General features: G+C 36.7%; 2 protein-coding genes across 2 annotated transcripts; both read left to right on the forward strand.

The window, feature by feature from the left end:
- The first annotated feature begins 3970 nt into the window (after nucleotides 1–3970).
- LOC134311675 (cornifelin homolog B-like) lies at nucleotides 3971–7125 on the forward strand. The gene is made up of 3 exons (XM_062993319.1): nucleotides 3971–4073; nucleotides 5575–5729; nucleotides 7003–7125. Exons 1-3 carry the CDS (start codon nucleotides 3971–3973, stop codon nucleotides 7123–7125), a joined length of 381 nt encoding a protein of 126 aa, XP_062849389.1.
- Nucleotides 7126–16067: 8942 nt separating this feature from the next.
- On the forward strand, nucleotides 16068–17651 carry ugt5g1 (UDP glucuronosyltransferase 5 family, polypeptide G1). Its single transcript, XM_062994306.1, has one exon. It carries the CDS (start codon nucleotides 16068–16070, stop codon nucleotides 17649–17651), a length of 1584 nt encoding a protein of 527 aa, XP_062850376.1.
- Nucleotides 17652–18621: the final 970 nt, after the last annotated feature.

Below are 18621 nucleotides of genomic sequence, written 5' to 3' on the forward strand. Positions count from 1 at the left end.
CCTAACCTTTGCGTAACATTTCCTTTGTATACTCTGACCAGACTGGTTTAACCAGAAGTGCAATCCTAGGGGTGTGAGCTAAGCTTTTACTCAGGATTTCTGTCATTAGGATTCAAAGTGTGTTCAGTTTCTGTAAATTTTCCGTCTCTTGTCCCTTCAACAATTTATAAAGGTATGTGGATTCATGCATAAATTTTTTTTTTTATTATTATCACTGTGCAACACATGATTCATTTACTTTGCTACTGTGACACTATTAAATCTGAACTTGCTTTTAATGTAATGATTATTTTAACATGTAAAAAATGCAAAAGGTGATCGTTTAGCAAAACAAAAATAAACTAGTTAAATTTAATATTAACTGCTTTAAAGTCATTGGACAAAATTAATTTTGGAGGTAAATATCTTTGTCTTGTTAATCTAAAAAGTTACACTGTAAACATAATGTTATACAGGTATAGATTTCACATGGTCCAAACTCCATGAACACCAACAGACATAACAGGTAAAACTTTAATAAAATAATGTTTTATTGTTGTGTGTCCAGTGACAGTGAATTTCTTTAACATAGGAGTCTGTTAGCTCTACATAAAAAAGTACATTTAAATCCGATTTCTAATTAAAATTTTCTTGGATTAATCTATTATAAAACATTTAAACACCAGATTTTGGCAGAAATAATCACACTTTACTTTTCATTTATTTATGTAACTTGTGATTTGTAATTTGTAAGGACAAGTTTTGTACTTATCCTGATTTGTACTTCATCATAATATACAGATGACAGACTTCCTTAGCCTCTTTTAATTAGCCTGATAACTTTTATGGAAACTGCAAATAAATTTATATTGATATTGTGCTCCAAACACCCCCTAATTTATAGACTTCTGCTTCGGGTCTTAGAGACTCCAGCTAGAATACATGATTGAAGGCAATTTTAAACCCACACAACTCATGGGTCTCTGGGATCCCAAAAATAAGGCACATGTCAGCAAATAACAAGGGTTACAAATATGTGGACAATATTGAAAAGTCAAGTCTATGGCAGAAAACTGACAAATTTGGTTAAACTTAATGTAATGTGTAATCAAATTCTATGTAATTAAGGTAATGTATGTACAAATAAAATAATATAAGTATTTAAATTCATTTAAATGTTTTTGGACAAAAATCAGTATCAGTGAATAATGGTTTCTTAAAAGAAACAAAATGTAGCTGTGTATTTTCACGTATGGTTCACGTATGACAATGCAGTGTCTCAATTTATCATATTTTAATAAGATATTGCAAATGCATATCTTAATTCAGTTCGTTCATTTAGTGAACTTCACATGCTTATGTTTGTGGTTAAACAAAAGCAAAAGCTTTCTTTTAACATGCTTTTAAAATAGTTTGTTGGCATGGAAAAGGTGACTTGGAAGAGACTTGGTGAGAACAGAATACAGCACAGTGAAAAGTTATTGGAGAAATATTTGCTTTTCATTTTTCTACCTCACTGTGAATGGGGACAAAAATATGCTTGCATACTCCTCCAGGTAGATCATTTTAATAGTAAATGTAATAGTAAATTGTCACTTTTAATTTGTTGTTCTCTTTATTCTTTCCTATGTTTGTGAAAAAATAAAAGTCCTAAACACTTAATGATGTTAAAGGTAATATATTAAATGGGAAGATGATTCAGTTACATTAGGTCTGTATTCAATTCAGAATTTTTTGCTTTAAATTAAATAAAATTGAATTCAGTTTATTGATACTGCAAATGAACACAGAAAATGAATGATCTAGCATTTTTAGAGTAGCAGGATATTTTGTTAATACCCCTACATAATATTGCTGATCTTAAAACCTACTTCTAGTCTGTATGACCTAAAGTTGGGTTACAACATAAGTAAACCAACTAAGGACTCAATAATGAGCTTTATTTTGCTGCAGCTGTGATGGAAAGCTGTCACAAAAGCTGAGAAAGGAAATCATTTCATTGTGCCAAAAAGGCAATGGGTATAAGAAGACTTGCAATACCTTAACACACCATTTGGAGTATTGTCTGGAAGTTCCAAACTTATGGCACAGCAGCGGACCTGCCTGGCGCTGGAGGAAAGAGAAAAACGCTGTTACTAAAAAGACCAACAGAATGTCCTGATAAAAGGCTGAGACAAAATGTGTCAACAACAGCCATAAGAAGATCACTTAACAACCAAGGACTTAATGGCCGGATTCCATGTCACTTTTGCCCAAGAAGCACAGAAGGAGTGAACTGGAATACACCAGAAGGAATTTGGATAGGCTTGCAGAGTTCCAGGGCACAGTTCTATAGAGTGACAAGTCAAAACTGGAACTGTTCGGCCATATGGCCAGAAAAGTGAAGCTTATGAGGCAGTGGTAGCTTAGTGGTTAAGATGCTGGACTAGTAATCATAAGGTTGCCGGTTCAAGCCTCACCGCCACCACCGTTGGGCTCCTGAGCAAGGTCCTTAACCATCAATTGCTTAAAACTGTATTCAGTCATAAGTGTAAGTCACTTTGGATAAAAGCGTTTGCTAAATGCTGAAAATGTAAATGTTATGACTGTCAAGCATGGAGTTGACCAGTGATGATGTGGGGATGTTATTACTGCTGCAGGAACTGGCAATCTTGACCTTGTGACTGGCATCATGGGTTCATAAAAATACCATGACATTTTAAGGATGAATGTTCTGCCTTCTGTGGTGAAACTGAACCTTGAAGATAATTGGACTTTCAAGCACGACAATGATCCCAAACACACTTTCAATTCAACCAAAGCTTGGTAAAGGCATCAGTCCTGACATATCACGGAGTGGCCAGATTCAAATCCCTAAAGAAAACAGTTGCTGCACAAAAGCCATCAAACCTCTATGAGCTGGAAGCTTTTGCATGAGAAGAATGAAGATTACACAAGAGAGGTGTCACAACCTTGTTAGTACTATCTAGAAATCATTTACCAGTTATCAAGTCTCAAGGATGTTCTACCTAATACTGAGGCTGGGGTTGAATAATAGTGCACATGGACATTTGACAAGAGAACTAGATTCCTCTAGAGAGCTAGATAAATGTTTCATTTAAATGCAAAATTATGTAAACTTAGTACAACTGCTTGTAATGTCAAATCAATTTTTATTAGATATATTGATATATACAGTATATTGATATAGATATATTGCACAACCCTGTATTGCTATGATGACATATATTTGAATTGAATTGAATGAATCAATCAGTATTCTTTATTGTTTTACTGAGACTTCTTGTTTATTAATTTTTTTTATAATTTTCCCCCCGAATTTTTCCCCCCTAATCTAGTCGTGTCCAATTACCCTGATTGAGTCCTCTATACTGATTCGACCCTTCACCGCTGACTGAGGACGCCTCTCAACTGACATACGCCCCCTCCGGCACGTACAGTCAGTACAGACTGCATTTTTCACCTGCACGAGTCGATGGGCACTGTGTATGGAGGGCCACACCCCCATCAGCATTATTCCTCAGCCCTGTGCAGGCGCCATCAGTCAGCCAGCAAGGGCCGCAATTGCACCAGTTATGAGGACCTATGATCCGACTTTCTTACCCTCTAACCCTGAACAACAGCCAATCGTTGTTCATGCTGCCACCCAGCCCAGTCGGAAAGGCAGAGCTGAGATTCGATACAATGTATTCGAAACCCCAATTCTGGTGCACTAGCATACTTTACCGCTGTGCCACCTGAGCGGCTGACTTCTTGTTTATTTTTATTTAATTCTGTACACATCATCATAATAAGTTTTTTAAATGAATGAGGGTTGAACATTTCTGGTATTTACTTAATTATGATATTTATTTAAATAACTTTGTGTTCTCTCACAATGGGATGGCACCCTGTCCAGAGAGCTTCCAGGGTGTAAACGTTACACTTGACAGCAATGTTTAAAGTTTACAAATTTAAGATTCACTCTGTTTGTATGAATATGATAGGCATCATGTCGAAGATGGTCGTTCAGCAGCCCCAACCTGTTATGGTTGTGAATACGTCAAACCAATGGAGTTCAGGCATCTGTGACTTCTGTGAAGACGTTCCAGAGTGTGAGTTCATCTGCATGCATCTTTCAATGACACAATGGGTGTATTGAGAATGCTATGTTGTTTAACCAAATGGTCTATATCTATGATCACCTAGATCTGCTTGACTGGTGCAGTGTTTTCATAATACCTCCATGCAACTGACAACTAGATACTTGTTCTTTGTCACATCTAGTAAATTTAAGGTCACTAGATCAGGTAAAACTACTCTGTCAATCCCTGTGATATGTAGTGCAGAGAGCTTTCAACACAGCGTACCATTTCAGTGTCCATTTCTCTCAGTACTGTATACACAAACGAAAACACAGAACAAATGAAGAAACATCATGAGTGTACATAGCTTAACATGATTTCAGACAGGTGTACTGAATTGTACAATTAAGTCAATTACATCATACATTGCTCAATGGCATGTATAGTGGACGATCAAGTTCATCAAGTTCATTGGTGCCAAAGCTATATGCACTGGTCTTTAAATAGTATTGTTATTTAAATCCTCCTTCCTTAAGTGCAGAGAATTATACAGGCCAAAATGCTTAACCACTATAGTGAGAGGTTGTCCAGTGACTCAAGGATAATCTGGTAAAATTATGCTTTTATATTTTGCTACGTAAAACTTCTTCCATTACAATAGCGCTACAGATTTGGACTTGGGCTTGACTACAACGCTGCTGTAAAAAAAAAAACTAAAATTCTTATATTAAGTCAGGGCTATAGATCTGGACTTGGACTTGACTACAACACTGCTGTAAAAAAAAACTAAAATTCTCATATTAACTCATTGAAATTGACACCCAAATTTGATCTTTGTTAGCCAAAACTGTGTAACCAAATGTTAATGCTTTCTGAGTCAGGAAATGAACTACCAGTTATAATTATGTAATTAATTAAAAACTTTTTTTAATGATTAAAGTGTGTATTTCGGTGAGTATAAAGTTATGCACAATAATTAGGACACAGGTTAAAAGCCTTTGCCTTTATTAACATATTTAAACACATGAGCATTTGTTAATTTTACGATATTGAGAGATGAGGTTAAAATGTGTTGTAATGATTTGAAAACGGTATTTAATATAAATGCTATTTTCTTGTAGGAAAAAGTAAGGACATTTTACATTTATTACAATCTAAAACACCTAAAATTAAAATCAGGTGCACCACATCAGCTGCAAATGATTACATTATTACAAAGTATTTTCTAGAAGTCTTATTTTTAGGTAGGTTTGCTGTTAATTGTTAAAGTGAGTGGTATAACCATTGTGAGATCCACGAAACTCTCTAAGGCTTTAAGAAGAAGGTTGTAGATGCATATAAGTCTGGTAAGGGATTAAAAACAATTAGAAATCAGCCATTCCACTGTACGGAAATAATTTACAAGTGGAGAACATTTAAAACAATTGCCAACATGGCCAGGACAGGTTATATATACAGTATATATTACTGAATATTTTAAGGATGGCTGTCTATGGTTTTAATTATGGTTTTGTCCCTTTTGTTTTGACAGGTTGTTTCTCATTCTGGTGTTTTCCTTGCTTTGCCTGCGCAACTTCGAGGAAGCATGGCGAGTGTCTGTGTCTACCACTGCTTGATAGTTTTGGCTGTATTCCCCCTATAACTGTGGCCATGAGAGCATCACTCCGCCAACGCTATGGCATCGAGGTAAAAGCAAAGTCAGGAGTGATGGGGTAAAGAATGCTAGGGATCAAGGGATTTTTATTTTCTTTTGAGAATATGGTGGATTGTACACTAAACATGAACAACTTTTATTGGACTATCGTGCTGTCACAATATTTAATCAGTATTGCTTTGATCCCTCAGACAGCAGTGCATAATCCACATGTGTCTGTAATAAATATAACCCACATAAGCTCAGGGACCATAAACCCTTGTCAGTAAACACAGTTTGTAGATGCATTTTACAAATACAAGTTCAATACAAGTGGAAATGTGTGCTTTTTATTTTTTATTTTGAGAAAGAATAGATGTCATGTAATCTGGGCAAAAATGGGAAAAGTACCACCATGACTGTTGCCATCATGACTGTTACCAACACAAGTTCAGGAATCAGCATCTTCATGGTATTATTGGTGACTGCATTGGTAAATTGCTCATCTGTAAAGCCACTATTAATACTAAGGGGTTTAAACCCATGCTGGTGCAACTGATGCCGCCATTGAGACAATATTTTCACAGGGATGTTCCTGCTTGTTGAGCAAAATGATGCCAATACCCATTCTCTACATATTACAGCAGTATGGCTTTGTAGTAAGCGAGTGCAGGTGCTAGTATGCCTTGCCTGCAATCTAGGCCTGTCTCCTATTACAAATGTCCACCGCATTATACAGCACTATATGCGATATAATGATGCAAAATAATGACCCTGTACTGTTGAGCAGATAACGAATTTAAAAAAAAAATTCCGAAAAAATCACAGCTTTTCAGCCACAGTATTCTGCTGCCTTGGTTAAGCTTACTGCAACTAGGTTCATTTCCTTAATATTAAAAATGAGGGGTAACAACTGGTGCCTCACCACCTCTTAACAGAAGGTCCCAAACATTACATGAACCCAGTGGTGCTTAACCAGGATAAGCTGCTCATCCTTGGGATCAGGTCTGTCTATCATCCAACTCAAGCAGTTCTTGTTTTACAAGGAACTTTTTGCTTTTTTCTAAGCTCAAAGCACTCACACACACAATTTTCAAGGTTTTATGGCACCCGGTGTAACATGGTTGGTCAAGGCACACAATGTAATTGCAACAGGGTTGGTTACGACACCAGGTTTTATGTATATGGTTAATGAACAATATTAGCTTTCTGGTTTGTATATGTGATCACGGGCACCCCACAATTTCTTTTTTATAGATTACTCTGGTTTAAAGTCACTATTTGTGAACTTTTATGTACAAACCTCCTTCTTTTTATCTTCACCAGGGATCAATCTGCAATGACTGTATCTGTACATACTTCTGCTATCCCTGTGTTTGGTGCCAAATGTCAAGAGAGATGAACGTGCGCAATCAAGCAGTCACATTGCTCACTAACCGAACAAAATAAACACTGCCGTTAACGATCATCATCATCGTCGTCGTCATCATGATCATCAGTTAAACAACTTTAACTGATACTCTCTTGAAATCTAGATGTGTAACATATGAATAATATGTTTTTTTTTGTACAAAAAGAGGTAAAAGGTTTCTGCATTCTTAATCATGTCCACTTAATAGCTATTGTTTTAGTGTTGGTAAGTAAGACTATACATAACACATAATACAGTGTATACATAATACAATTCACTTTTTTTAGAGGCGGATAGATAGAGCTTATGGGGTGTCAGCATAGATTTGATGTTAATGCACTGCACAAATTATTTTATTGTTAATAAACTGTACACTAAATTAAAAGAATATATGTCATACAGCAAAGATTGTTGAAAAAATGGATCCTTTTTGAGAAAAGACATCTACAGCCATTGTACGTTAACATTGATAAAATAAATGTATATAATCAGAATTTTGAAGACATCTTGTATTTATTGGCAGTGTGTTTGTCATGTTACTGATCTTACATAACAGCTAAATAATAGCTTAATTACTTCATTTATTCACACAACATAATAGCTTCACCAGGATTTGGATACAACTGTTGTTGTTTAAAATAAATTATGCTTTAGTGACATCTACATATAAACCAATGGTAAGTCCTCAAGTATTTAAAAATACACAAATTTGAAATGAAGTATATGGCATTGTGTTAGAATATGTTAGCAAAATACACTATGTAACCATTAGTATGTGGACACTTCTTTATATTATTAAAGCTATACATATAGCAAAGTTTCTGAGCATTGGCATAATATGGAGCTGAGCGGAGGCTTTTCACATCAGTGGGTGTCATATTTATATGGTAGGCCATCACTGATTAACTAAATTTCCATTTAAAAGTGACTGTGCTGTTACATGGGTTAAAGATTTTCTACATTAACAAATGTGACTTGAAGTTTGACACATTGTGCCTTTACCACAGAACAAAGGTAATTATAAAACAGAAGCAGAAAACAAGCAAGAAGCAGAGGTAGGGCTACGCTAAATGTTCTATAAGATTATTATTGTTGGCCTATATGAAGCTATCTTGTTTGATTATTGTAGCTAGCTCATTAATGTTTGTTCTTTAATTTTTTGATTCTCTGTGGACTTTTAGTTATTTTAGTTATTATTGTAGTCTTAGGTAAGATCTGCTAAGGTAATAACGCTATTCAGGTCAGCTGAGGTCACACTGTTGTCCATTTTCTACACAGGTAAATTATTATGATTAAGTTTTGTATTACTCTATGATGAATACATTTAGAATTATTCCTTCTATTTGTTTTTTGAGTGACTGCTACCTCCTGTTTTAACACTGATATATCCTATTCAGGGTCACGGTGGGTACAATTCACAGGGCAAAAGGTAGGAAACATCCTGGACAGGTCGTCAGTCGAAGGGAACAAGAAAATCACAAACATACACATTCACACCTAGCAATTTTGGTAGCTCTAGTTAATTAACTATGGGAGGAGACTGGACCGCTCCACCTAGCAATTGAACCCAGAACTTTGCTGTGTGATAACACTGCTACCAGCTAAGCCACTGCACCTAACTAAACTGGATTTTATTAAATAGAATAAACTCCAAAGTGTGAATTGTCCAGATTCTCCAAAGTGGATTGATAAGCCCCATTTTATTCAGATGCCAACAGAATTCCAAAGCCTAGAGTCCTTAGGGAGAAGTTGGAGTCCTTATGCAGTGGAAGCCAAACCACCCCAGCCACAAACATTACACAAAAAAGCTGGAGAAGAATAGCTGATAAAAATAAGTATTTTCCTTTCAAGTGACTTTAGCAATATGATTGACAGTTAAGTATTGCCTCTAACAATATACTGTGACATTTGCTGAGGTGAGTAAATTAAACATTAATACTGCTTAGGCCCTTTGTATTTTCTTATTCACAAATGGCCAACATAACTGCAGGTTTTTATACCAACCAGACATGGGCTACACATAACAATGGAACTTTGAATACCAAGGATTATTTAATGCAGTTGGATCAGGTCTAGTGATTGTCTGGTTGGTATGAAAATATGTAGACAGACCAGCCCTTTGTTGGTGCCAACACCTGAAAGAACAAAATGTATGATCTGTTTTTTGATATATTTTGAACCAGCAGTCACTGGTGTGAGCGGACAAACATATATTGATCTGTGCTAAGTGCTTAAAAACTAATAAAATCAGTAATTGTTAGGCTCATAGCTTTCATGCACATATTTTCAAAATGCATTTCTGTAAACACTGCTGTTTCTGTAATTGATAGGGCAGTTGTGGCCTAGTGGTTAGAATATTGGACTAGTAATCGGAAGGTTGCTGGTTCAAGCCCCACCCCTGCCAGATTGCCACTGTTGGGCCTTTGAGCAAGGCCCTTAACCCTCAATGGCTTAGACTGAAGTTGCTTTGGATGAAAAAAACATCTGTTAAATATTAAAAAAGTAAATGTACTTTGATTATAAAGATGTCCATGGTTTTATGATGTTATTGTATTGTGATGTGGTGCAGTATTTCGAGTTAAGTAAACATATATACCGATGTATTTGCCACACAGCAATCATTAAGGACTCTATACTTATTAAAATAGCAATAACTTTACAGTAATAGTACATAGAAATATAAAATATTAGAAATATATAGAAATAGTGTAGACAAGGGCTTTGTAACATCCTCACAACAGAAAGGGCTTTATAACAACTTCATGTACTATGTTTTATTGTATGGTTGATCATTTCTACTGTTAATTAGTATCCCTGTTAGCCCTTATACCGTATGTTGGTACTTGTTTGGTACATAGTGCTAAGAGCTTAATGTAGAGTGAGGGCACTGAAGTATTATTATGCAAAACCTTGACACCATGGTGGCTTGGTGGTTAGCACTGTCGCCTCACAGCAAGAAGGTCCCCGGTTTGATCCCCAGGTGGGGCGGTCCGAGTCCTTTCTGTGTGGAGTTTGCATGTTTTCCCTGTGTCTGCATGGGTTTTCTCTAGGAGCTCCGGTTTCCTCCCACAGTCATGGAAGTGACCCATGACATTGTTTGACTTTAAACTTGAACTGATGAATCTTGTGTAACCAGTAACTACCTGTCCTGTCATTAATGTAACCAAAGTGTGTAAAACATGATGTTAAAATTCTAGTAAAATAAAAATAAATACCATGTTTTTACAATGTTTTGACCTCTTTACACAATTATAAAGAAGAAAAACTAGGCAAAAACTAATAATTCTGCCTGGGCATGCCACTAGGTTTCTGCAACACAATTTAAACCATTAGGAGCTACAAAAAAACAATGCTTATGGATAGTCAAGTTGAATACAGGCCTGTATTTCTGAGAGGATATTGTTGTACCTGGCCGACTTAAGGGAGCAGTACAGAAAGAGACAGGAAGCTGGTGCTTTCTGATAAGGTCCACACACTGAGTCATACCCTGGTTTCATATTTACTTTTGTTTTTCTCTAGGGCTCCTATCCTTTTTTCCGTACTTTTCTCCATGATTGTGAAAATAACAGTTTATGAAGAGAGAAAGCACACACACACAAACATACATTCACCTCCTTATTTGCATTCTAGAATTTTCCCAGTGTTAATAAAACAGCAGAACCATAAAATAGGGATAATTGACAGGATTCTGCAATAGTAGTATTAAAACAAAAATACCAAATTAACATATTAATTTTGTATTAATATGCATTACAACTTCAGACAAATGCACATGTGCCAACAAAGGAGCTGGTAAAACTGAAAGGGAGAATCCATGATTTACAGTAGTAATTACAGTAAATCAAAATTTACAGTAGGTGATTGACAATCAAGTGAAACTGACACATCAATCATCTGCGCCACTGTGCCCCCTTTGCTTGGCCAAAATGGCAACACAGAAGGACCCAAATCTTAACGTGAATTACTGCTGAACTGATTTAGCAGCTAATCAGAAAATTTTTAATATTTTGCTTGTGTCTAATTTATAGGTTCAAATGTGTAGGCTTTGGGCTTAATGTTTTAGATGTTTTTTTTCTTGTTAAGCCTCCTAATTTGTTGTTTTTTGTTTTTCATAAGCAAAAGTTGGTTAGTGTACTAGGAGTACATGTGTTGGTTCCTAACCTTTGGAACAGCCTGCATTCCTGTCTTTTTATTTTGACTCACTTAGTTTATTTGTAATCGCCCTGGTTATTCAAGCATGTAGAGTTAAGGTCAAATTTATTTATAATAATAATTCATTTAGTTTTTTATTTACCTAAAATATTTTTCATAGTTGTGGTCAAAAGACAAGTGGGTTCATAATAAGTTTTGGTGCCACTTTGGTTTCTGTCATTTTATACTTCTAAGAATGCAACCATCACTATTTTATCAAAGTCATCTAACAATTATAATGTAGTTGTAGTAGTAGTTTACTAGTGGTCCCACTAGTAAAATGTTGGAAGCTTGGCTCTTACTAACTATATTTCATATTTATGACTAGATTTACAGTTTAACTGTAAAAGCAGCATTAAAAATGTAATTTAATATGGACACAAGTGGACAGTAAAAACTTTTAAATTGTAAAAACAGTAGTTCCTATACAGGTTAAATCCTCTAAATGTTTTGCAGGGTGAACATAGTGCAGCTGACATGCTTTTTTAATCAAAGTGATGTACAGCACATAAATTATATGAATATTTAAAGTGGTAAAAATTGTTTCATGTGTGAATGTTCACAAAGTTAACTGACATAATAAATTGTGTCTGAGTCTTAGTCACCATCTTCAGGCTCTATTTTTCTTTCATCTTTTTTATATTATTTAATACTAAGTATATTTAACCAGTTAATTCAGTCAGGACCAGCTCAAACAACATACAGTCTGCAAAAAATGTTGGCTATTGGAACAATAGGCTTTGTTCCACCTCCCAGCATCCCTGACAAGGTACAGAGACAAAGATGAGAGAGAAAGCAAAAGAGAGTCAAGCGAACCGACATTTAACCGATAATACTTATAGCACTCAACAAATAGACCAGCTTTACTCAGCCTGATCATAACTAACACCCAGTCCTTAGAAAACAAGATTGAGGAGCTGAGACTGAGAATTTGTTCTCACTGAATGACTTCATCTTGTTTGTCTCTGAAACCTGGCTAAATGATAACATCCCCAATGCAGCTATCAAGCTAGAGGGCTGAACTGTGTACTCAGATTAGTCAGCCAACTCCGGGTATAGTTTGTGTGAGGCAATGGTGTGTCTATATATGTAAGCAATGCCTAGTACATTTCCAATTACATTATTAAATATTAAATTCATAACCTTGAAGTGCAAACCCTTCCATCCACCAAGGGAATTCACAGTAGTATTTCTCACTGCAATTTACATCCCTCTGCAAGCTAATGCTAAGCTATCACTGGCTAAACTGCCTGATGCTACAAATGAACTGCAAAACTCTTGGCATGTTTGTTATAGCTGGAGAAAACAACATGTTTGACCATGTCAACTGCAATGTTGTAAATTCCTACAAAACATCAGCCTCTCCCCCTCCCCACAATTGACAATCTGATCACATTTCTCTGTTCCTGACCGTGGAATACAGACCCCTTATAGCCAGAACAAAGCCCATTGTGCACGGTGTCAGATTTAGGCCAACAGGAGTCATGACCCAACTTCAAGACTGCTTTGACAGCACAGACTGGGATTTGTTCAAACTGGAAGCTGCTAAGGACAATCACACAGACTTAAATTCCTATGCTTTTTCAGTAAGTGTACATCAACTTCTGCAGGGACAATGTTACCACTGTTACACTGTTACAAAGCATTCACAAATTCCCCCACTGAAAACCTTGGATGGACAGAGATTTTCAGCACCTGCTGATATAGTTCTTTCCACACAGCTGACTCAGAGGCATATACAAAGCCAGGAGAGGCATCAGGGAGGCAAAGTGCTGTTCAAAACACTGATAGAATAGTATTTTAACAACTCTTACTTCCAGGAAATGTGACAGGGCATTAACAACATTTTCAAGTTTAACCACAGCTCTGTAGCCTCCACAGCAAATACACCCCGCCCTGATGATCTGAATAACTTCTTTACATGGTACAACAGGGACAACAACCACTCCATCACCAAGCTGACTCCACATGAGGCTCCTGCTTTACAGTTTCAGAGAAGTTGGGACATTTTACTTTTTCATACCATTATATGTATTCAGTATTATTATGGGCTCTGATTACCACCTGTCCACAAAGGATTACTGACCTAAAACATTCAAATAATCTTCAGAGGAAATACAGCAAATTTACAATTAAAAATAATTAAATATGGTGCTTTTAACCTTTCTTAAAATGAATTTATTGTCAAAAATCTAAGTTATACTTGTTTTAAATCTGATTTTAAAATGGACGATTTGATTTTAGTTAGAAACTGGGTTCAGAAAAAAGAACTTTATAAATGTTTTGTTGTTGCATTGTACAACTTTAAATTGGTTAAAAAAAAATTGGTAAAAAGTCTAAATGTTCATTGCACAATGACTTTAATATAGTGTCAGATTTTATCTGTGACATCCACAAACATGTGAGCAGAGTAATCCTCTCATTGGTTCTGAGCTAGTTTTTCCATTGCCACTTTTGTGTTTGTGTTCCAATTCCAGGCAGTCAATCGCAGAGTGTATTTCCATTGCTTGGTTTCCACAGAAAGAAAAAACAGTGTTTCAGGATTTTCTGCAACGTATTTGTTCATGACTATAAACCCAGATCAACTTGGCTCTCAAATTACACAGAGGACTCTGACTGATGAAAGAGAACTGGACAACTTCTTGTGAGTATGATAGTTTCCTCAAACTTTGCAATTTAGTATATTTACTGCAGTGGATTTGGGGATACATTTTACCATTTATACACTACATAACTGAATTTATTTAATTGTTGTTTTTAACAAAAATTCTATTGTGCAACTTCCTGATTCTATTAAACACAATGAGTCTGTTCCAAAATGCACTATTTAATGTTTTGGCCAAGAACTTGTTATAATATTATTGTGTTTTATTCATATTAAATCTGTGTACTGTGTGTTCCTTTGTTAAGGAGGATAAAGTGTGGTTGACTGAAAGAGAAATATAGACACTGTAATAAAGACACTAAAATAATTTTGAATATTAAGATTTACATAGAAATTAATTAGTGAAAAACTGAAGGTGACCGTTCATGACTGGAATTCTAGGGCATATAAACTGTATTTGCACCTTTGCAGGTAACTTAACTGTTTTGTCTTGCAGTGTCTTTTAGGGAAAAAAAACGTTGCCCATTTCCGAAAAACGTTGGGCCGTTTTGAAAAACATGATAAAATTAAGAATCTGTAATTTGTTAATTTTCTGGAATCTTTATTTAACTGACAAAAGTGGAAAGAAAAGATTTTCAATGTTTTCACTTAACTAAATAAACTTAATTGTATTTTGTAAATAAAACACAAAATATAATAGAATTTGATGCCTGCTACACACTGCAAACAGGTCTAAAAGCAGGCTCACCACTTTATGCCAATAAGTCTTTCATCATCTACTGTTCACAATATTGTGAAAAGATTCAGGGAACACAGAGAGATCTTAGTCCATGTAGGGCAGAGCCAGCAACCACTGCTGAATGTGCATGACCTTTAAGCTCCTAGATGGCATTGCATTAGAAACCACCACGCTATTGTGGAGTACTTCAGAAAACCACAGTCACTTAAAATAGCCCACTGCTGCATCAAGTAATGCACCTTAAAACTCCATTACACAAAGAGAAAGCCATGCATCTATTCTATACAGAAATGCCTCCAAGCTCATCTCAGATGGTTAGAAAGCCACAGACAAAAGCCAGCATGGGTGACTTGCATATGTGTAAGGGTACCAATGATGCAAAAACATATTTATGGATTTAAGATTTCGCATGCAGTCATCAGGAACAAGTGATTCATGATTAGTTTTAGCAAGACAATTTCAGGCCTCATTCTGTATGTGCTACAACCATAGTCACAGAATCCATGTGCTTGACTGGCCTGCCTGCAGTCCAGATCTGTCTCCTATTAAAAATTTATGGTGGCCGCTCAGGTGGCGCAGCGGTAAAAACACACACTAGCACACCAGCCATCCGACTGGGCTGAGCAGCCACATGAACAATGATTGGCCTGTTGTTCATATAGGGGTAGGGTATTAAGCCGGATAGGGACTCCTCGTGACTGTTGCAACTACAACCTCTGCTGGCTGACTGATGGCTCTGCACAGAGGCGGGGAAAAAGTGCATTGATCAGGGTGTGTCTCTCCGGACGCAAGGCTGATTCGCATATATGCACTCGCTTAGTGTGGGTAAAAAAATGTATATGGCTGCTGCCCTCGTGTCAGAGGGGGTTATCTTTGTTCTCCTCAGAGCAGGGAGTGGAGAAATGTCTTAATCAGTGTTGCAGTCTAACCTAGACTAGGCCGTAACAAAGGCATGACACAATTGGGCAATTGGATGTGCTAAAGAGAAAAAGGGGAGAAGATGCATGAACAAAATATATAAATAAAAAAAAGAAAAGAAAATGTATGGTACAGCATGAAGAGAAGAATCCAACAACAGCAACCACAGACTGTTGAGCAGCTGAAGTCTCAAATCAAGCAAGAATATACAAACAATCTACTTGCAAAACTGCAACAGTTCTCAGTTCACATTTACTGGAACACAGTGCTAAACAAGCCTCTGTCCCAGAATTTTTGGAGTGTGTTGCAGGCATCAAAGTCTAAATGTATTTTTATTTACATACTAAAATTATCAGTAAAACAGTAGAAATATTTTATATATTTTATTTTTTTATACACAAAACTGGTGCTTGATAATTAAAAGTATGTGAGTGTTATTAGAAATTGTTTCAGAATTGAATTAAGTCTTGACTTTCAGTGGTAAAATTAAGTCTTTGTTCTCTCTGCCCTCCTCAGCTTTCTGAGTCATGGGAATGAATGCAAATCAGCTACTCTCTGTCTCCTGCCTACTCGTTTTGGCTAGTTGTTGCAATGGTGGCAAAATCTTAGTGTTTCCTGAAGATGGCAGCCACTGGGTTAACATGCAGGTCATACTCAAGGAGCTGCATGGCCGAGGTCACAGTCTTACCGTGGTGCGATCTTCGAGGAGCTGGTTCATTCAGAATAACTCCCCACTTTACACCTTTATTACAGTTAACATCACTCAGACAGATGATGCTAGCTCTGGGTTTGTTGAAAGCTTGATGCAGAGATCTCTTTCTGTACACAGGATGACACCAATTCTGCGATTTCTTGAACAGCAGAAGGATGTGACAACCGTGTTAAAGATATTTCACAGTGGAGCTCTTAGTCTTATTTCTACCATGTTGGATGACTCCTTACTTATGGGACAGCTAAAGAATGCTTCGTTTGACCTACTGCTAACTGACCCTGCTTTTCCTGCAGGGGTTATTTTGGCCCACTACCTCCATTTACCAATGGTGTATAATGTACGCTGGCTCAATGCAGGAGATGCTCATATGGCCATAGCACCATCACCACCATCGCATGTTCCTATGTACAACTCGGTTTTCAACAGCAGAATGAACTTCCTGCAGAGAACTGAGAACTTCCTTCGATACCTAGCCAGCATGTTCCAGGAGCGCTTTGTAATTGTCCCTATTTATGAAGAATTGCTCAAAAAGCACTTTCCATCAGGATCAGATCTCTTAACGATGCAGCGTTCAGCAGACATTTGGTTAATGCGTGTTGACTTTATTTTCGAGTTCCCAAGACCTAGCATGCCTAATATAGTCCATATAGGTGGATTCCATTGTCACCCTGCCCAGTCCCTCCCTGCAGAGTTGGAAGATTTTATTAACAGTTCTGGAGAACATGGGGTGGTGGTTATGTCCCTGGGAGTTATGATCACTGCACTTCCCAAAGAAATTACAGAAGCAATTGCTGCTGCCTTTGCTAAGCTACCGCAAAAGGTCTTATGGAGGTATGTAGGTGAGCGGCCATCATCTTTGGGTAACAACACCATGCTACTTAAATGGCTTCCTCAAAATGATCTCCTGGGTCATCCAAAGACTTGCGCATTTGTGTCTCATGGCGGTACCAATGGAATATATGAAGCTATCTACCATGGGGTCCCTGTGTTGGTTTTGCCACTGCTCTTTGACCAGTTTGACAATGCAGTTCGACTAGAAGTTCGAGGAGCTGCTAGAGTGCTTGATGCTGGTATATTAACATCAGAAGATTTTCTCAACAGCATCAAGGATGTCATTGAAAATCCATCGTACAGAAGAAGCATGCAGAAGCTCTCAGAACTTCATCGTGATCAGCCTCTTTCACCTTTACACAGTGCCACTTACTGGATTGAGTATGTTATTAGGCACAAAGGAGCACGACACCTATATTCAGAAGCAAACAGTCTACCGTGGTATTCATACCACAGTCTTGATGCATTATGTTTTTTGTTAGTCATAATTATAGTTCCAATCTGGGCATCAGTAATTCTCTGTAGACTGTTTTGTTGTACATCTAAAAGAAAGCAGAAAATAGATTGACCTGAGCATGAATATTTGAATTGCATTTTATTTTTTATTACCCACAGACAGATATTATTTACTTACTGTCTTAAGTTCTTTTTAGGCTCGGCAAGATTAAATTATGCAATGAATCAAAGACCGATGTTGCTAATTTGTCCTAATATGTCTTGGATAATGTATAATTTTACTTGTCAAGCAATGTCAAGCAATACCAATGTCTCATAAATGTAATAGAATAAATGTGCATATATTTACAATAACTATAATTAACAATTATTATGAGTGCATATCCAATACATTAAAATAAAATAAATTTTAAGTTGAAATTTTAAGAGTTTAATCTAACCAGCTTCTTATTAAAAATCAATTATTGAACATCACATTATTTAAACTACACTGTAAACTGATTATTGTAAATCCTACAGTAACTTCGTTGTGACAATCAAATTAAACAACAATATACTACAATGTACTGTGTAATAAATTGCACTATACTATACACCGATCAACCATAACATTAAAACCACCTCCTTGTTTCTGCACAAACTGTCCATTTTATCAGCTCCACTTATCATATAGAAGCACCTTGTAGTCCTACAGTTACTAACTGTAGTTCATCTGTTTCTCTACATGCTTTGTTAGCCTGCTTTTACTCTGTTCTTCAATGGTCAGGACCCCCACAGGACAACCACAGAGCAGGTATTATTTAGGTGGTGGGTCATTCTCAGCACTGCAGTGACAATGACATGGTGGTGGTGTGTTAGTGTGTGTTGTGCTGGTATGAGTGGATCAGACACAGCAATGCTGCTGGAGTTTTTAAATATCATGTCCACTCACTGTCCACTCTATTAGACACTCCTACCTAGTTGGTTCACCTTGTAGATGTAAAGTCAGAGACGATCGCTCATCTATTGCTGCTGTTTGAGTTGGTCATCTTCTAGACCAGATCTTTTTCATCAGTGGTCACAGGACGCTGCCCATGGGGCGC

Source organism: Trichomycterus rosablanca, chromosome 4, assembly GCF_030014385.1.
Source record: "Trichomycterus rosablanca isolate fTriRos1 chromosome 4, fTriRos1.hap1, whole genome shotgun sequence".
Lineage (NCBI taxonomy): Eukaryota > Metazoa > Chordata > Actinopteri > Siluriformes > Trichomycteridae > Trichomycterus > Trichomycterus rosablanca.